The sequence below is a fragment of the Oxyura jamaicensis genome, chromosome 7 (genome assembly GCF_011077185.1).
Source record: "Oxyura jamaicensis isolate SHBP4307 breed ruddy duck chromosome 7, BPBGC_Ojam_1.0, whole genome shotgun sequence".
NCBI classification, from domain to species: Eukaryota; Metazoa; Chordata; class Aves; order Anseriformes; family Anatidae; genus Oxyura; species Oxyura jamaicensis.
This window is the reverse complement of record NC_048899.1, coordinates 37,387,127-37,408,197: the sequence shown is the minus strand read 5'-3', so window position 1 is coordinate 37,408,197 and position 21,071 is coordinate 37,387,127. Positions and strand designations below refer to the sequence as shown.

General features: G+C 43.0%; 1 protein-coding gene across 1 annotated transcript in view; it reads right to left on the bottom strand.

Moving 5' to 3' along the window:
- Positions 1-21,071, bottom strand: part of KIF5C (kinesin family member 5C) — a 64,496-nt gene that overhangs the window by 18,924 nt on the left and 24,501 nt on the right. The window contains exons 8-16 of the mRNA XM_035330923.1: positions 20,239-20,363; positions 19,317-19,421; positions 18,825-18,973; positions 14,550-14,698; positions 11,465-11,640; positions 8,948-9,016; positions 4,833-5,039; positions 3,461-3,607; positions 1,266-1,454 (exon numbers count right to left, since the gene is read on the bottom strand). Coding sequence (XP_035186814.1) covers positions 1,266-1,454; positions 3,461-3,607; positions 4,833-5,039; positions 8,948-9,016; positions 11,465-11,640; positions 14,550-14,698; positions 18,825-18,973; positions 19,317-19,421; positions 20,239-20,363 — 1,316 coding nt within the window. The remainder of the gene's footprint in view (positions 1-1,265; positions 1,455-3,460; positions 3,608-4,832; positions 5,040-8,947; positions 9,017-11,464; positions 11,641-14,549; positions 14,699-18,824; positions 18,974-19,316; positions 19,422-20,238; positions 20,364-21,071) is intronic.

The following is a 21,071-nucleotide window of genomic DNA, read 5'->3' as shown; positions in this document are numbered from 1 at the left end:
AAAAAATGATGTGGCCTTGGAGTCTTGCCTCTTAGGTTACATCTTTCCACAGCCTTAGATAAGTCACTCATATCCTAAATCTCCATGTTTCTGTCTGCAAAGAGGTACTGAAGACAGCAGTTAGGTCATGTTTATGGAAAGCTCTGAGCATTGAAGATTTAGGACTTCACTGTGACTTCAGCCTAAGAAGAAAAACACCAATCCTGCATAGACAGACAGGCTGGCTTTCACTTACTGCTTCACTGGGTCAGCATAATCCAAAGTCAGGGCTGAATGAAACTGTCCCACCAACACACTGCTGATACCTTCATTCTCAGCTGTGTCGCTGAGCCTTTTTTCGCCCGCAGAAGCATGCACATAAGCTGCTTTAGGAGTCAAACCTTAATCTGCTTTCCTGATTCAAGTTCTCAAGGAAGGGGAGCAGGACAGATTGGCAGAATGACTTTAGTGGCCATGTCAAGTTTAAGACAGAATAAAAAGCGTAGCCTTACTTAACATTTTTGGACAGCCAATACCCTCAGGACTCCAGCCGCCTCTTAATACCGAGAAGCATGCTTACAGCTATTACTGCAGACCTCAATAAAGACATTCAGCTGCAGGACAAGAGGCTATCCTCGCTCCAGGTTTCCTTCGAGTAACTGGTAGCAAACGACATACAGTAAACTCCAGTTGTCTCCTCCGCTTCACACGTGCGGTGATCAAAGCAGCGTGTCGAAGCGGTTAGCTCCCCCCTGCAGAGCGCTGCAGCACGCGTCGCTGCCTGTAACGTGCCACCCACTGTGAAGCCTGCCTGCCATCTGGATTTCTGACTGCCATGGTAATGTTTACCATGATGAATTATCTTTACTCATATAGATTGCTGCCCGGCTATCTGTTAGCATGCTAGCAGTCTAGATACCGGGGGCTCTCTGCGTGTTTTGCTCATGACCCAAACAACTGCTGCGTCCCTTCTCAGTTTGCTTTAACGTGAAGGTACAAGATGCAAATACATGATGAGGAAATCCTGCCGAGGAGGATTTTCACTATTATGCCACTGAAAACATTTTGAAATCTGCAACAGGAGGACCGAATCTTACCACAGAATGTGCTGAAAGACATTGAGGGGGAGGAATGGGGAGAGAAAAAAACAACAAAACAGGCACAAGAAACAGCACTCTGCGCCCTGAGTTCTCATTTCTCACTCCTGACACTCACATTTCACGAGGAAGAAGACTGAGAAAGTCATCAAACCTTGCCTCAAAGGAACAAGGATGGAGCAAACATACTTGTGAAATGAGGAGCTGGCAAGCTGCAAGCTCTCTCTCGCTGGCATTCATCTTCCTGTTGGAGTCCATCTGGGCACTCTCCAGCTGCTTGCTGCGGTTCACGAGAGATTTCACCTCAGACTTCATCTTGCTGATGTACAGCCGGGCCATGGTGAACTCTTCTTCGATCACCCCGTTCACATCTGCTAACTAAACACACAGAGGATTGTGATCTTAAAGGTGTCTAGAGATAGATAGCTTCAAGAGTGAGAAATTAAGACTTGTCACAGCATGCTTCATCAATTCAGTGTTTCAGCTAAAGGTAGTGACTGAAGATCTACAGTAATCAAGCCCTCCATAGTGGCAAAAGCATAGTTTGGAGAAACTTTCTCATGTCACTGGCACAGGAAATTTTCCTCTTTCAAGCAGTTGAAAGCTGGAGAGCATTTTCAAGGTACTTCTTTGAAGAAGTCTCCTCTTGAAAGGTTGTGCTCCTTCAATAAGGAACTACAGGACAAGCATTGGTATGAAAATTTTACCTGGCAAGAGCAAACTAATCCCACTCAGCTCTAATTATTTATATAATACCACTTATATACCATTTCCTTCCTTGGTTTAACACCATGCCTTTTATTTCTATGTCGTTCTCTTCATGAGTTTTCTTCAGCTACTTAATTCATGTAACCCACTGAAAAATTCTTCTTGAGCATATGGATAACAATTTCATCTGCTTTTTGCCTTTTTTCTAGCACCAAGGGGAAGGTAACGTGCTGTATCTTCTCCCAGCAGCCTAAAAGATGTTACTGCCTCTAAAACCCTCAGTCTGGTCTGAAATTAGACACACTTTGAGCAAGCTGCTAATTGCCAGCAAATTTCAAATTATTCATCTAAAACCCTTTCAATCTTGCCTTATTTCCACTGACAGCTGTCCTGTAAAATGCTGACATCTTAGTTGCTATAAAAATTTGTATCAAAGAGCCTCCATTTGCAGAGATTTCCTCTTACAGTTCCTATTGAAATGGCCACCAGAGGTTGCTGTAACATCTAGCAAAATTTGGTCCCGTGGTCCTGGAATCTGCATAAACACATCAGGCAGCAGGGATTTCATCCTCTGCAGTAAGAGCAGACTGGATCGTCTGCTGACCTACGGGGGCTTTAGCAGAATAACAACAGTGCTCAGAGGCTACCCAAAGCACTCCAGCTGCACACACTCACTCTTACCTTTAGACTATGAAAGGGTTCAGGAAAGATCATCACTCAAAATCTGAGGAGTGAACTAAAAGCATGAAAATGGAGCGCGCTGGAAGTAAGCTACATGCATTGAGAATGCATTTCTTAACCAGTTTTAGCAACTGTTGTGGTTTGTTTGTTTTTTTTTCACATGGTTTTCAGTGGACAGATAAGACGACATGAACATCATCAGAAAGATTTTCCAGGCCATGAATAATTTCCAACAGAGATGTGCCATTTAGCAATGGCCATGTAAATCTTCTTAGATGCCCAGAATTTTGTTCATCTACAACATCGGGAGGATGACAATGGGAGCATCTACCTTCTCTATCATATCGGTAAACCCACGAGCCTGATAGAAAACAAACTTCAAAGCAAAACTGGCCAAAATTTGCACCATCTCCAGGCTCATGCGGTTACCAAGGGTTCTACTGTTCCAACAACCTCCACCCCCCTTCTTACCTTCCAATTTTAGAGGGAAATGATCCTCTGTAACTTTTCCTCTATAAGGGACCAATACACAAAAGTTGAGCTTGTCCTACTGTCACAGAATCACAGATATTTATGTGGTCTATAGCATGAATTTACTAATTCTGAAAATCACTCTGATAATAATTATTTACATTCTGGGAATGTTGGATCATGCCAGATAACTAAGGAATAGGTCTGTGTGTGTATTGTTTGGGAGGAGAACCCAGCCCAGGCCTTGGAAGGCAGAGTTTAATAAATGCATCAGCACACAGATGGGCTGCGTTAGTTTAGCCCCAGACACTGCGCTGGGAATCAATGTGGTGATTGTGTGCACAGACACTGGCCATCTCTGACACAGACAAAGATCTCCTCAGTGTTTTAAACTGTGCTCTACCCAGGGTTTAAACAGCAGTGTCCGGGGAGAAGGGCTGCTGTGTCACACGTTCTCCACATTCCTTATTTTCATATGGCAGGCGGTGCGTGTTGGGGGGAAGCAATCGAGAGAGCCAACTTACTGTTTTAACATCGTTAGTACCAATGATCCCTCCAATCTCCCCCAGGTCTTTAAGCAGCAAGTTTAAGATTTCTGTAGCTCTCTTCTTCTGGTGGTTACTGAGCTCCTGCAACTGGCCCAGCTCCCTCTGGGTTGTTGTCAGAACCGTCTGGAAAGATGGAAAAGCAAAAAGTTACCTTCCTTTCCTCAGATCCTCTCTATTCATACAGAAACCTCATGGAGCAAAACAAAACAGAATTTCTCCTCTGGACGTGAGAAATTCACCAAACAATTCACCCCCCAAAATATCTTAGCTTGAATAAAACAGCAGAGATAAAGCTGGGAGTTAACTGTGGCTCTCTAAATTTCTCCCCGCTTGGGTGCATTTCAATAGTGCCACTTTTGGGCATCAGTTTTCCCGTGATATCTAGGTTACAAAGCACTGTTTTATATTTTCCTGAACATGCCTGCTGGCTCCATGTACTGACACTCCAGCGGCACACAATGCCACCTTGCCATAATCCACTTTCACAACTCACTTGCTAACAAGGCTACTTTAGATCTATTAAATGTAGTAAATCCTGTAAGAATCTTATTTGCATAATACGTGTCAAAGAAGGTTAATCACAGAGAAACAGGTACAGAAGGACATAAAATTCAATTTTTTTCCTCAAATGGATTTCCCAGTAATCTGTTTTATTAAAGTGGATAACAAAATCTTATATGCTAGATCTGCATGAAATCAGACATCTTAACAACCTCCTCAGTTTGTGCAGGGACTTAAGGAACAAGGATGTGCTAAGCTTGTTAAGCCAATCTTGATTTTTCTCAGATAAGACTTGTTCCTTACAATCGATACATCAGCTGACGAAAGCTCATTTTTTTCTGACGCTCTTCTCGAGGTTCCCTGACTCTGTACAAAATCCCTGCTCCACAGCGCACAGTTCAGAGAAACACGGAATGATGCAATTTGCATAAAGCAGCTTTTCACATCTTTCTTGGCACAATACAGTTTTGAAATGATCAAAACACAGACTGGCCAGTTCTCACATTCAGCTCAGTAGCTGACACGGTGTGCAAAATACAGAGGTTGCAGCAGAGCCGCAATCTGCCATCAGCTTTCATTGAGCAGTTTCTGAATTATCTTTATTTTATCCTTTAATTATGATAGAAGAGAGAAGGTAGCATCAGCAAATACCGACCTTTTAACAGCCTCTCTGCTCCTCCAGTCTTTAACCTACATACCTATTAAACATACCTGCAGGCATCATCTGAAAGATTCCTGAAATGGCATGGGCTAGCACATTATCTGTGAAATCATATGGAAATCTTTAGGAAAGGTGCGAAGTAAGGGGGTGAGGAGGGAACCAGCGTTACAAACTGCTTGCTCTTACACTCTTCTGTGCCAGTTCATCGGCCAGCTGCTCGTTGGCTCTTGTTTTGTCCTCCACTTCTTGGGATTTCTGGTCATAATTGACAGCTAATTCTTCCAGGGCTTGAAGGACTTCTTTCACTTCATCTTTTGCAGCTTCATTCTCGATCTGAAGACGGGTCAGCTCCTCCTGAATCTTCTCATAATCTCTTCTGGTGGAGGCCAAGAGCTGGAAAGCAGATATCACAGAAGTATAAACACCCAAGAACTCATTCAAAAGATAACATTGAAAAGGGCAAAACCAGGCAAAGAGAAAGACAAAACGTGAGCAGGCAAGGGTGTGTACAGAAGAGAGAAAGCAAGAGAAGAATTCCTGCTCCTCTACCAGAAACACCATCGGTTTCAGCATAAATGTATATACATGAAGGAAGCAAAAAAGGCTTCAAACTTCAATGAAAAGAAAAATCAGAATCAAATCTTATTACAGCACAAGGCTGAGGCAAAGAAGCTTATATTAAGCTGTATCATAGCTCCAAATATTTTTTTTGCCCTCGATCCAATCCTGCAGCTAGGACAGAACAAAACAAACCAAAAAACACAACCAGCAACAAACTGAAATACTTGGAGTTGAAGAGTTGCAGCTTTGAAGTGAACCAAAAAAGGGTTCTCTGAGGCAGCCTCAGAGCTGTTACAGCATTAGAGGCATACTTCAATAAACAAATTTATGATTATTATTTTTAGAAATCGCCCGAAGCTTGATGCTGATGACAGATTAGCCATACATATTTGCAAAGTATTAACTAAAGAAAATACTGACTTCATACATACTAGTGAATGTTTCCAACCTGTATGAAATTTAGTCTTTGCACACCACTAAGAGATTCAGTGATAGTGCCCAGTCGTAGGAGTTCAGTTGCCCACTCCTACCCCTTGCCCTTGCACCACTGCATCTTTATTAAGGCATTAAAGTCTTGAAAATTCAGATGTCAGGTTCTGAACAGAAAAACAGACTCCAGAGTAGACATATAGTGCAGAAAAACATGAATATTAGCCAAAGGTACCACCTACCTACCAGTTAATGCTAGTATTGTACTTCTGGTGATAACAACAAAAATCGGGACTTATATTGCATAGAAACACCAAACAAAGCAAAACCACACCAAACTTAGTAATTGCACATGAGACACAGGAAGGAATTCGTGCTCAGAAGTCATCCTAACAGCAAAGCTGGGACAAAAGACTCACTTATGTCCAAGCCTTCCACAGAATGGATAACAGCATTATACGTTGGTGTCCTGTAGCTTTCTCAGGCAGCAGAACAGGCAGCATCACTGACGGGTGCTGACCCAGCCAGACACCACTCGCCAAAGGTCTGAGCACCGTAACAACAAAAATGTGACTTGACCAATGGCTCTGCTGCAGCAAGGAGCCGGGAAACCTCAGCGGAGGGACTCGTGCTGCCCTGCCCCACTGCTGCCCTCCGGCTCCTCACTCTCAGGCCATGAAGGTCGCTGGGGACCCCATCCAAAACAGAAACATCTCTCTAAAACCAAGCACCCAAAAGGCGGATGGCAGAGACGACGCTGCTTTTTTGGCTCGGAGCGCTAATGGAAAATAGGAAACCAACGAGCTTGCTTCAGACACTGGCACGTGCCCAAAGTGGCGAAGAGAGGATTCAGATGTAAGGGAAATTTATCTGCTGGTAATGCTGCAGCCTCAGAAGTGCACTCAAGTTACAAAAAAAAAAACCACCGAATTGCCAAAGCCAGATGGCATGTAAATATTTAAACAACAAAATAGCTTAAAATAATCTTTCCACTAAACACAGATGGAACTATTATTTACATTTACTTAAGAAAATTTCTGCGTGAATATTACTGCGACTTCAAGCAAAGGGAAGTGTTATATATCACCTAGAGCATAAACACATCTCCCCAGAAGATTCTTGTTGATATAACATGGAAAAACATACCATGATTTTAAAAGGCTCTTCATAACATTGCAGCGATGGGTCATAAACAAAGGAATTCAGCCTAATGGGGGACGGCTGGTCTGGGGGTAAGACAGACCCCCTCCCACCCTCAGTGTTGGGGATCTGTTTCTGAGCTTCACTACCATGTTGCAGACTCCCTGCTCACCACTTTGGAGACTTGACTGTTATCAGCATGTCCTCGCGAGAACCGAAGAGCCCGATTTTATTAGAAACCAACCGTTGGAAGGTCTGCACCCCAAAGCAGAGGGGTGTCACTCCCCTGAAGTGGAGGCCCTGGAAGGTGAATGCTTGGAGCCCGCCCACCCCAGAGACACTGGGAGAAACAGCCAGTGGTGAAAACGTACCAGAAGTTACCGGTATCAGCACCATGCCATCTGTGGCAGGCCTTACGTTTATAATTAACCTGCTAACTTAATCAAGCAGAAAAAAGTACTCTGGTTAATTAGGAAGAAGCACAGCGAGGCAGCTGCTCTGCAGCACATACATCAAGGAGCTAATCACAAGCTGTAAGGGAGAACAGGTACATCACTCCTGCAGTGCAGGGGAACCTTACGTGTGGAAGACAAAACCTTGAAAAATTCAGGTCAGTTCCCCTAAAGGGGAAAACAAAATCACTGCGTTGGCTTTCAAAGGTAGGAGGTGGACAAGCTCATCAGCTGAGCCAGCGTAACCTTCCAAACAAGTGGTACGCCAGCTTCAGAGAATTCAGTAAGTCAGAAAAGCTAGACTGTAACGTGTAAAAAGAATAAAAAATGAAATTAGAGGTCACTGAAAACTTCGTTCATCTTCCACAAGTAACTCTGAGTATGGAACACAAAAAGGGGTGGAGAATAAGCCAGCACACAGCATGCTCCCAAATATGTGAAACAAAGGAATGCGCATCACCTTAAAAAATAAGACACAAGAAAAACCATGAGGAGAAAACTAAGGTTTAGATGAGAACAGTGATGTAAGATGGATGGGAGAAGCGAGATGGCCTAAATAATACTCATCCAAAAATAGCGTCGCTGAGAACGCATAAAATGCTGCTACATCTGAATAGCCACGGACACGGGCAGCATGTAGAGCAGATTCATCAAAAGAAAGTTGTGGCAAGCGAACAAAGAATGTAATCATAGAGCAAAATAAATCTGGTCATCCCTTCAGTGAGGATACTTAAAAGTAGCACATCAGTCACAAATGACTATTAACAAACGTTTTTATACGTTGTTCTCTCCCTGTTAAGGTACCTAACCGTGGAAACCCTCTCTGAGAGCTTGGATAAAGATTGAGAAATGGTCAGAATCATTTTGCAAATACAAGGGGTTAAAAAACAAAACAAACAAACAAACAAACGAAAAAGAAACAGAAAAAACCAACATTGTGGAACAGAAGTGATAAGTGAACCCCCACACCTGGGTTATATTCTTGGTCTGATGTTCCGGATCCCCACAATTTGAAAAACAGCATAAAACCATCTCTCAATAAATACCACAGCAACATTTGGAGAACCCAGTGTTTTGGTGTTAGTGCCAGATTTTCACATCTCCAAACCTTCATATACAAGTGACAGATAAGGAAATGACTTGACTGTCCTCTTCCCCATCTAAAAAAGCACCAACATTCCTACTGTGGATAGCAACAATCAAACAAAATGTTTAAAATGAGTAATCCAAGATTTCAGAGCAAATCAGGGGCAGCACCAGTACGAGATTTTTCAGTGTCACAGATTTCTCTCGTTACTTTCTCTAATTGCCCATGCCAAAATAATGAATAACCATAATCTATTACCAGCAGTAATTTTTCTACTGTCAAACAAGGAAATATGTTAATTACCTACGGTCCACAGTATACCTGAAAGGATACAGGCATATAGAAAAAATGCTTCCGAAGTGAAAAATACCGGCCATACCCCTACCTTGGTACCTCCAGCATCACTTCCCAGCAGGATGGTATGATGTTACAAGGAGTTATCAAGGCTCAATGCTCTTCTGAGGATGTTATGAAATTTGAAGTTAAACCTAGCTGTAACCTGAGTGTCTCTTATTGAATTGTAGACAGTTAATATGAGCATATCTAGCCAACAACTGTGACAAAATCACTCAAAAAACTGAGTTCCATAAGCAAAATGTGTTTTGATGTTGTTTTGTTGTTTTCTTTCTTACCTCCTCTTGATCCAGCATTTGTTGTTTTAGTTTCTCAGCCAACTGGCTTTGCTGGTTGATTTCATCATCCTGCAATGAAATAGGGTTGGAGATTTTTAGCTTCTTTTCACAGTTCTCTTTTGATTGCTTTTATTTCCCCTCTCTGGAGAAGAAGGAAGAATGGTGCCACAGTTAACCTTGCGCAGGTTTGAGTGGCAGGAGAGAAAAATACACACACACAGAGCCCCACTGTAACATTAACGCATGCACACAGCTGTCTCTAGTACACACCTAAGCAGTTGGCCCTGATTAGAAACAAAAGACACTGATGTGGACATAGCTGCACCTTAAGACTTGCAAAGGACCAAGAGATTTTTACAACACCTATGTCATGCGTTTATAGATCTACAAATATATACACACCCCCACACTCTGTAACCCTGTCCTCAAATTCAGCTGAAGAAAGCTCATCAGAGACAGATTTATTAACTAACTGCAACTTAAAACTAACTCTGAACTGCATGAATGAAAGAGGAACCTCAAACCAAAACACAGAACTCGGACACCTCATCTGTAGAACTTGCATCGTCCCATCCTAGAATGCAGCAGAATTGGCACCCTGCTCCATCCGGGTCCTTAAAGGAAATGCTCTCAGGTAAGGCACATCCAGGCATCAAATTTTACTGGCATTTCCACATCTTTGTTAAAACAGCGTCCCTATGGTTAAAGACTGAGCTTAAATCCAGATGAGAAATCGTGATGGACACTGCTGTACAAACCCTTCCTCCAAAAAGGCTCAGGAGGCACACCAAGCACAGCAACTGACCGGGTCCATCTCTGTTCTTGTGAAGGAACACACGAGGTAAACCCTGGATTTTTTTTTTTTTTGGATTGAGTGAACCCAGTGTTTCACTGACAAGCAGGCTAATGGATTGATTCCTGATTAAAAAAATGTGGCTAACAAGCAGAATACATTGAACCGCTTGCTAACGTTCAAATAGACCCAGATCTGATGTAAGAGCGGCCTACAATGGGGATATTTTGGTTTTATCTGGGGGACACCTTCTTGATTTCTACAGTGCTGCAGTAATTCACCAAATCGCGCTTCCCATGTTTCCTAAGGTAAAACACAAACCTGCTCCTACTTCCTTCAAGGCTGGTAGAGGCTTTGCTATGTTTGGTGAGGGACAGTGAAAGAATGGCCAACTTGTTTTTCTTTTTCTAATCAATATATAAAACCTACGGAGTGCTGCAGGGAATGCATTCTCCGTCCCAGAAAAGCCATAATTTCTTAAAGACCTTAACAGGTACTTACGTGCTACCAACACACTGCTTTGTGCATTTGCAACCAGACTGTGCCGGGACCTCATGCCACGGCGCAGCAGAGCTAAGGCTTAGCGCAGCCCTCCATTATCCCCTCGGTACTCAGGAACAGCCGAGCATTAACCATTAACACACAAGGAAACAGGGGGCTTTTTCTGGCATTGTCCCGCTAATTGCGCTTGAAAATTAAAATTAAGTTTTGATTCAACATTAGGGCGAGGCTGAAAACTTCTGCTTGGTAGAGTTTAAGCTGTTCTCATTCATCATGGTCAGTGTTTTGAGTGTGCCTTGTTTTCCCCCTTCTTATCCTCACACAAGCCAAGGCTATTAACGGCAAGTGCTCAGGAGCTGATGGCTCTAAGTGCCAATAATGTATTTCAAGCTGTGCAAATCGAAAAAAAAGCCACCTGTACTCCAGAGAGTGCTCACAGCTGGAACAAGATGAACAAAAGAGGCCCAAAAGACGACCGTATTTTTTCTTTAACATTCTAATATACAATACATATTAAGATAGTCTCTTTTTCTTTTCTTTCTCCTGTGACTCTGAAATGACGCTACAGTTTGCTGAGGGAGTACAGTACTTAGAAAAATCGCTGAACAAAAGAAGGGCTAAAAGCCCATATTGGGCCCTTAAATTAAGGGCAAGTTGCCTCCAGTTTCCTGGAGAACGCCCACAAACTGCAGAGGGAACAGCAGATACGTGACATGATAGGACAAGATCCATTTTCACGCAGTCACAGCGTTTTGAATTTTGAGACATCTTCCAGTTCATGTTGCTCACAAAACGCAGGGCCCCAAAATCTTTGACTACCATACAAATCTCGTGAACAGCGTGCCCTACACTGCACGGGGTGACAAAGGTATCACAGAAAATTTGTATACAAGCACTTAGAGACTGGGAAGTTCTTGTAGCAAAATACATTTTCACAACATTCTTTCAAGCTAGTGTGTAGGAAATTCAGAATTTTAGATACAGGGATGAGACCACTTGTCAGAGACAGCCACAGCTATACCGCATGGTTCCAGACATCCTAAATCCCTCCTGGATGCAAACCCTCTTGCACCTCCACGAGAGCATGCAGGCTGGCAGGAGGAGGAAGCTCAAACCAGCTGGGACACAAAATCAGTAACAAAACCAAGACCCAGGCACACCCATCCAGTTTGGTTTGGTTTCCATTTGCACACCGAGAAGGGAGTCAGAACAAGCGTTCGCACCTTATCATCCAGCTGCCTGTAGAGACTGGCAATCTCCTCGTCGTACTTCTGCTTCTCCTCTGTCGAGATGCTGGCAACGACCGGCGTGATGTTGTCGATAATCGGGGTGTTATCACAGGGCTCCAGGTTCTTCTGGTCCTTCGCGCTGATCTGCTCATCCTCGGGCACGGCTTCTCCTGCGGGCACACAACCCACGGTCAGGGCAAAGGAGCAGGGAGCCCAAAGCCATGGATATCCCAGACTGGCCCCGTGCAGCTGCTGAGGGGCTCCCAGCAAAGCAAACGGGGGCCCACGATAGCCCTGAGAGCTGGCACTGGGCAGGCAGTGGCCATGGATAAAGGTGAGAGGCATAAATCAGGTGGCAGAGATGGCCAGAGATGGCCAGTCAGCCCCACAGCCGGACAAACAAAATGCAGACAGGCCGACCTCCTGACTCCTCTTGCACTCAAGCCCTCTGCAGACGGGATCAGCTCCATGGATTAACACAAGTGTAAATAAGGAGAAAGAAAAATCAGACTTCTAGCCTACAGGCAATCAAATGTCCCTTCCTACCAGATTTCCAACTGCCTTATCAACTCCCCCCCCATAATGCGGCTCTAAAGCACCAGGAGGCCAAGCAAGCCAGCTGCATTTAAAACCAGCATTCACCTTCTGCCTTGTCACAGCGAAAACTAAACAGCACAGGCCAATTTTCAGCCGTTGCCCATACCCAGCAGATAGGATGCTAACCCTACATGTTTTCTTGCAAACTACTTTTCTCCAGGGAATATTCTCTCCGACAACGTAGGTGCAGTCCAATTACAAGGCTGCTGCAGCTGAGTGAAGAGGGACAGCAAGCTGCTCAGGCCAGAAATTGAATCGGCATTCATTAGCCTGGTGAGAGACGGTTCGCTGCTGAATGCATTGTTCAAGGTGTGGGAAGGTTATGTTCAACCCTTCCGCACAGATTTTTTCCCATTTCCATAAAAAGCTGTAATATTTAATCCCATACAGCTTTACCAACCATTCTTCTTGCCAAAGCAGTGTGGGCACTATTTATCTCACTGGCAGGGAAACATGTAAGCAGGACAAATATATCAAGAAGCAAAAAGGCAGGCTAATCCAGACCTGAAAGTAAAACAAAACGGTGTGAAACTCAGATGTTTTTTTAAGGTTAAAGCCTAAAAAAATGAAACTTGGAATCAAGCACCGTGAACTCTCTAAAAGAACTACACCAAAAATATTTTTGCTCTGTTGCTAATGACTCAATGATATTTTACCTTATCAATGAGAAAAATGGGAATCGATTGTTCATTGCTGCGTTTCACCTGAACAGAGCAGGGCAGGGGTCCTGCCCCTTTATTTGCCGTGTTTATATCCTTTGATTTCCTGTGTTTCTGGAACAAGCTACAGTATTTATGCATCTGTCTTGTACTTGATGCAGCTTTTGCTACAATTTCCTTTGGAAAGGGCCTCCTTCGACACAATCTCCTTCCAAACAATGCCGCTGCGGAAGGTCAGACAAGAGATCAATAGTGTTTTGAATGCATTTAATGTATGGCTTGGTAACGCCACCGAGAAAAGCAGGGCAGATGTAGGGGCAGAGGTGGTGTGAGTATTTAGACAGAACAATAGAGACAACGTTTTATTAAGCGTTGTTTAAACAGCCTATTAGATGGCCCTGTACAAGTTTTTCTACCAAAACGTTTCTAGGCCGGGAAGGAAATTACAGAAGCCGCATTTAGCAAGCAGAGGCTGAAACGCGGAACATGAAAGTGCCATAAATTCCCAGAGCTCCTCTGCACCACCAGCAGACCCACCGTCTCCATAGCAATTTTACTATGCAGATCAAGGAAGTACTCCCTGCGCTGAAGTGGTCCGAGCCTCCAGAGGAAGAGGCAGGAAGCAATCATTAGGTAAGCAGCTGATATGAAAGGCAAGCAAACAGCGCCAGGAGCTGAAAGAAGGAAACAATTTCTGCACCCTAAAAGGTCAGGTATTATCTTCTACGTATGGAGAGAGCTCACCCGTAATGTTCAAAACCAGACTTGACTGTTGCAAGATAATTTGTGCCGACTAATTAAATCACAGATTTGGTCTCGCTTCACATGCCTCACGTTTGCCAGAGTTACTGCTAGAAGCATCAACACACAGGGTCTGGATGACAATTCAGAAAATAACAATGACTCCAGAGAAGCAGCACTTGACTGCTGTGGGTTGGTTGGAATTTCAGGGTGCAAGAGGGTTGCAGGGTTGGTTTGCTTGGGTTTTAGAGAGGGGTATTTGTTTGTTGCTTATTGGGGATCAGTTTTTGTTTTGGTTTAGTTTCTCTTCCTTTTCCCACTTTTAAAAATAAAAGGAAGGATGGTTTACTCAAATTATTTGTAAGAGTTCCAGATTATATAAATGGAATCAGTACGTTATGCATGAAAACATGCTTCCTCCTTAGCAACCGGAACTTAATCTCGTAATTTAACCTGAACAGCAGTTCCCTATGTTGCTAAGCAGAAAATTAGCTGTTCTCACATAAATTTCACCTAGAAGCCACAGAAGAAGATAACTGGTCATTGTTCTAATCAACAACACTCCTAAACACTGTACCAGAGGACTAATTATTCTAATATTATATTCAATTATACAAAGAAATATAAAATCTGCTTCCCTTGAAGCACAATGGAACTGCCATCAGTTAGATAACTCTCACACATCACATAAATAGAGGCAATGACAAGTATTAGTCTTGGAATATAGATTTTTCTAGTAAAAATTTCCGTGCTGTAAGTTTAGGAAGGCTTTGGTACGAGCTGCTGACTTGGTGTTAAACTCTGTGGCCTCTTCTGCTCTACACAGCACCAGAGAGCCCCAGCACAAGCTGAGCACCCACGTGGTCACTGGGCAGGTCTGAAATAACAAAGGATTTGGCTGGCTTCTCCACAAGTAGGGGAACGCGTTCTGCTTCCTCAATACACCTCGCAAACACCAAAGTGAACTGCAACTCTGAACAGTGAGTTTAGAATCAGTATGACTATCGTGATTTAAGGCAAGATGTAGCCACGTGTAGCTTAAAATATGAAGTCTGACACCCATTCCTATTTTCCGTACTTACCGTTTCTCCACCTATTCAGTTCCAGCTCTAGATGTTGGATAACGTTCTTTAGACTCTTGTTTTTGTCTTTTTCCTTCTCGTACTTTTTCTTCCACTCCTCTGCAGTCAGCTCCAGATTCACAGAGACTGTGTTCTTAATAGTCTTGGCTCTGGGTAACAAACACAGGTGTCAGTGGCTTTGCAACTTGTCTCTCAGCGCAACGGTAGAGATTCAGACATTTTTCTATTACACAAAGGGAAACCACTAAACATTGGCAATTTATTTTCTGAAATGCCATGTCACAATTCAATCTCCTCTCAGAACCTCGGCAGTATTACCATCTTGGTGCCTCCAGAGAAATCTTTCTGCCTCGAAATCCAGCAGCCTCCATTTGGGCATGGATCTGCCTCTTTAGATTTCTCCTAAGAGAAAAAGCTCTGAAAACGGTTCTTAGATTAAGGACAAAACCAAGTCCTGCCGTTACTGCTCTGCTAAGCAAGCTGTCACCTCATTATTTTCAGCTCCTTCCGGGATGAATTGCTCAGGATCCCACCAAGCATCTCACCACAGGCTTGGCCCAACTGTCCCTTAAACTCTGTCACCACAACTGAGCTGTATTTTAAGCATTACATGATGCCGACACAGCGAGGTGGAGATATGGAAACTTATCCTTCTTGAAAGCCTACCAGCATTTTGAAGTGCATTTTTGGGGCTGGAAGGAGGGAAGGAGAGCAGAGCCACTGGTCACTGCTGGGGAGCTGGGCTATGGCTTGCCTGGAAGGCTGGCAGCGGGGAGCTGGAGCTCGACCTGTGCTGCTGTGAGCAGTAACACTGGTTACTGCAACGCTAGGCAAAAATCCCCAAACCTAAACCCTTCGAACAATCACCACCACTCACCGCTGTGAAACAGCTTAGCTCCAGCTGAACACAAACAATGGCAGTAGCGAATGCAGAACAAGCAGAAAAAAATGCAGAGCATCCCCCCTAGCAAAACCACTTTCAAAAGCGGGGGGGGGGAGAACCTAACAAATTGTCATGAATTAAGAAACCTTCAGATCTTTGCTCCTCACTGCTCAGATCCTGAGGGTCTCCTAAACGGATCGGTGTTATCAAACACATCAGAGACTGAGTCTCTTTTTAATTAATGGAGTTACAGACAAACCCACCACCAGGTTGTAAAGTGGAGGCTGAAATGCCAGCACACGGGACAAGCTCTAAGTATCAGCTAGAGATACACTGACTAACTTAACTCTCCCTTGGGGAGGGCACCTGGTCTTTATTTTCTTTGCAGCTCCACTTAATGAATGTAAAACCTCTTCTAAATACGGCCAATTAGTTAAAATCCTGAGCCTTCCTTTTGGCAGCAGGGAAGCGCTTCCATACGTGTGCCTCATACTCCAGTGACTTGCACTACGTGCTACGCAGAAGTTTTATTACCTTGGAAGAATTTTAAAATAACCCTGTATTTTAGAAGATGCAGACGCCTAATGGGTGGCTTTTACATTTGGTCTCATATTATTCTGCTAAAAGCCTGGCTCAGGTTTCCACTCCTTTAACTGCAGTGGGGAAAAGAAATGCCACACCATCAAATTTATCACCTGCATGAAGCATCTACTGGGAACTACAATTAAAAACAATATAAAAACACAAAAAAAGATGGAACAGAAAGACACTGAGTCATTACTAATAGAGAAGCACTTATTGATTAGCACAACTGGGCCTGAGAAGATGAATTTGACTCCTGACACTTATTTCGATGGCGATATTTCTTCACTCCTAGGGAAAATGGAGGAACCAGTAATCAGCCGTGGGTCATGTAGCTTTCCTTTAATGTTATTCAGCCCTTAACAGCGTCACGTCAGGAAAATGACACACCACAGCCAAGGAGCCTGCAAATGAAACTGTTTCTCGCAGACGGCAATATTCCCATTCAACTGCTGACAGACACCCCTGTGCTTCTATAGCGTGTTCCTTCCTTATGGTTAAATGCTCCCCAGGACCTCCTGTTTCAGCACAACTCCATAGCTTTTAAGCAGGAAAAAAACAAAGGCCACCACATGAAAGCCCAGCCAACCACTCTCGCAAAGACTTCAGCTATCTGCCCAGTTCCTTCAGCTGACGTCCCAGTCCACAATAAGGAATAGTTTATGGATTTAAAAGACAAAACCCTTCCTCTTCCTAGCCGAGCAGTAACTATATCTAGCGTGTGACTATATTTTAGTTTGATGGTTGCTTCTAGTTTGACGGACAGCTCACTTAGCGGGTAAATTCCCCACGCTGCTTTCAGCAGTCACGTCAGTCAAAGCTCTGATATCCGAGATGTACGGAGCGAGTCTGAAAATCATTCTGCCTTCTGAACAGAAAGGCAAGTTTTACCGATTACTGAAAAGAGAAATGAAACCAAGAGAAACGTAAGCTGAAATAAGCTGGAAGCTGGACGTCCCCTACACACACTTCTTTACGTACCCACCCATACAAGTTCCCAGAGAGATCCAGGAGCGTGGTTATCCATTACAGACCAAAAGCAAGCCCCTTCATGAACGTAGAGATTTTAAAAAAACAAACACACAACATGCTATGCAACCCTTTAATCCCCTGACTCTGAACTGTGACATTTTCAGCTCACCTTTCATCTTACTTCCAAAGTATACCTGCAGACACAGAGTTCAACAAACCAGGCAGCGGACTGAAACCTGACACAGCATCTACGGGTTGATTGAAAATGAAATGCCACTTCAGCTGCTTAATTGCACTTATCCAGAAGGAATTAGCAGGATCTTCGGGACTGCTCTTTAGTTTTACCGAGGTGTGAGATTCACACTTGTCTGACATCATCTGAAGTCACAAAATTGTACATGTGGAGGTTTAAACTGCGAACCATCAAAATATTTAAACTTTCACCACCACCAAGAACCGCAACTCATTATATTTCAGAGTTGTTAACACTTCATATTTCATTACATGCCAAAGGAGCAGAGCTCAGAGGAATTCATGCCTTCTACAGCTACCTGGCTTGCAGCACGTGGGTCCTACCCCGCCTTCCACAAATCCCAGCAGCAGCTGACAAGTTCTTACCGCTTCTGGCAATGCCAGACTGGGACAGCATTGCAGAACTGTCCTCCAGCCTTAACCTGCAGCCTCATCCCTAATCCTCACAAGTGTTCATTAAGAGGGGCTACACCCAGCTGAATCTGTTTGCTCTTCACAGCCCATCCTGTATTGTTAGGTGCTCTTATGTGGATGCACTAAATGAGTCATCTTTCTTCACTAAAATCTAAGGAAAAGCTCATATTAAGGGCTAAAAGTGGGGCTAATAGAAGATTGGCTGATTAATCTTTTATACTTTAACGTCCGATTAATCTTTTATAACCTTTTATACTTTCCAATATAAAACGCTCTCTAACAGTGTTGATTTTAATGCAAAAATTACGCCAAGTGGAAAACAGAACCTAGTTTCAAAGACAAATTGAAGTATTGTACAAGCTGTTAAACAAATAATCACAAATTGCTAGTATTTTTTTTTCTGCTCTTATACAAATAAACACATACAAAACAAAGTGAGTGATTTTCCAAAGTATCAGAGTTCACATCCATTACAATAAAAGCAGTAATTACGAAACGAGCCTGACCTATTTTAGCAACCTTGCCAGATTTGTTTCACGTGACTATTGCCAATGAATACATACACAAGAGAAATGTTCTCACTGACCACCTCCACTTTTATTTCATCCTTGCTTGTTCCTGAAGACTTGTTAGTAAATTGTTGAGAAGCTCCAAACAAATAAAAATGTCTGTCAGCTATGACAGTAATCTAGCAAAATTGTCAACAGGACTCTGAGTCCACATGTTTCACTTTTTCTTAATTAACAGTTAAAATTATTGGTTTTTGGAACCATAACAATGATCGTTGAGCTGCTGTTCAAAGAGAAGACATCTTAAAAGCATCAAGAGCACTACCAGATAAAGTTAGCCCACAGAAAACTGCCCAATACCATTATCTTCCCCATAAAACTTCCAAGGACTCCTAAAACACTTTGTACTTTCTGCATGAGAACTTAGCAGAGCTTCTAAGCAGTGCAGATGTTGGCCAACATTAACATTTATTTTTCTGGTGCCACAGAGAATAAAGAGGCAGTTTCCTCAAGCTCTCCACTACTATTTTTTGAACAACCCCAGAAACCGTAACCTCCATATTTAAAAACGCTTTCCCATCTAAATCCCTTGGCACATCTGGTTCAGAATACACGGAGGAGCTCATGTAAGTGTTATCTAGCTTCATGCCGAGCAGGACTCACCTTTGTCCAAACATTAGGGTCGACTTCGTTTCTGCTTCATTGAAAATAGAAGGAGAGCAGCATATAACAATGGTGGTTCTGCAGTTGCCACCCAGGGAATCCTGAAGTATTCGGGTCATTTTGCTGTCTCGGTACGGAACGTGAGTTTTCTAATCAAAATACAATTAAGATCGATGAACCATTTTTAAAATAGTGATACACAGATAACAGAGATGAGTCACCAAGGGCAGGCTTTGTGGGCTTTGAAGCACACAGTTCTGAAGCGCAACGGTTTGGTTGTGCTAAGATGTGTTGCACTGGATAACCACTCAAGTGACATCACTGACAATTAGTCTCTTATCTTTAGAAGAATACTAAAAGCGTTTTGGTTTATGGTTGGAAAGCTAATATTTTCTTCTTTCTGAAGTGAAAGATGAGCTTATTTTTTATGCGCGCGATAAAGAAAGATAAATAGAAAGTTATTCCGAAACAGCACAAAACAGGATTACTTACAGTTCCTTCTGCCAAGGCAGATATCACATTGCCTAGAGCAGACAAAGACTTATTGATATTTTTAGCTTCATCGAGAACAGCGCCCTCCGCTCCAGTTTTGCTGACCTACCAAAGAGAGCGAGCAACAGTCAGGCTTAGCTACCAGAAGTCCACACGAATACGGCTACAAGGCAGGTGGAGGCAGTGCAACAATTAAAGATACTGGAAGAACAACACAGCGAGCTTATCCTCGGCATGAAGAAGGAGATTTTACATGCACTTTGGTATTGGAAGCCCGCAATACATCTGCCTTTCTTCCAGCGTAAGGTCAAGTTCACCCTTACTTTGGTGAGGGAAAAGCTGCTGAGGACACTGGGGGACCACTTTCTAGACCAGACCATCCATAGAGGGGTACTTGCAAATGACACCACAGCTACATTCTCAGGGCGCTCTTGGTAGCACTGCATGCACCACGCACCAAAAAAGTAATCTGGCTTTTTATTTTGCTTGCATGAACCGAGAATGTCAGGGTTGAAAAAGCATCATCTTGCTCATACGCAGGGTTTGCTGGTCCACAAACTGGAGCCCAAGGTGGCTCAGCATAAAAACCTCATAGTGTGGGAAGAGCACTTCTTTAGCCTGCACCACAGTCTTATTTCCCCTGTCTTTCTCCTCCCTCTTCCACTCCCCAATAAATGAAAAAATACTGCAGATTTTTGCTCTTTGTTGTTGTTGTTGTTGTTTGTTTGGGGTGTTTTTCTTTCCATTTCTTACTAATAAACAATTCTGATCCGTTCCTTTTATGCATCCCACATTAGAGAAAAATAGGATTGGCATACTAATGATAATGTCCAAGATAAGACAGTTCTGCACCGAACCAGATTCACACGGGCAGTTTAGTGATCCCACTCGTATCTCCGAGCACTTCACGAAGACAGATTACCTTCTCACTTCCAGCCAAGTCTACCAGGTAAAGTTTTCCACTGAGTTTCTTCTCAGTTTCCACATTCTCTTGTTTAATGTTAATAAGGAAGATACTGTGACTTCTAGAGCTGTGTTCGTTCATATCTGCACAGGAATCACATTTTAAAAGTATCGTGTAAGTGACATTAAGATCTGACAGGCAGTTATGTATCAGTGCTAGCCTGTGGCTAACAAACTCCAAAATTATAGTCCATTCACTGGAAAGCCCAGACCTGGACAGAAGTGTCTACACCAAGAGCTGCAGCTATCACCATGGGCCATGCAATGAGCTCTTACTTTTGCCTGTCATGACCTAAATTAACCAGATTTGTGATAAATGACAGCCTTGGAAAAAGGAGCTTTTTTGTTTTCTCCTCCCCTTCCTCTTTTTAAAGAAATAGCTTATTTTTTCCCCCAAGCAACGAAACGTGAGCAGAAATAATATTAAAAAGAAATAAAGTAGCAAGTACAATAACATAGCATTTCACTGATACAGAAGAAAACAAAGGTTCTCTCCTTTGTGCTTCTTCATGAGTACACAGTGCGCACACACAAAACCCCACGTGATATAATAGACGCTATTTAGATGCAGAGCTGTGATAAGAATGTGTGTTCAGCATTCTGGACAGAGAAAGAATTTTAAGCTGAGCAAAAAGAAAATGTAAAGAGAATTACAAAGCAATAAAAAGGAGCTGGACAGGTTTCAGTGCAATCATGTGAGGAGATTTCCCAACTTTTTATCAAAAATTTTCAGCAAAAAACATAGTATTTAAATTGGAATTTCAGAGTGATTTTATTGCCTATGTCATTTAA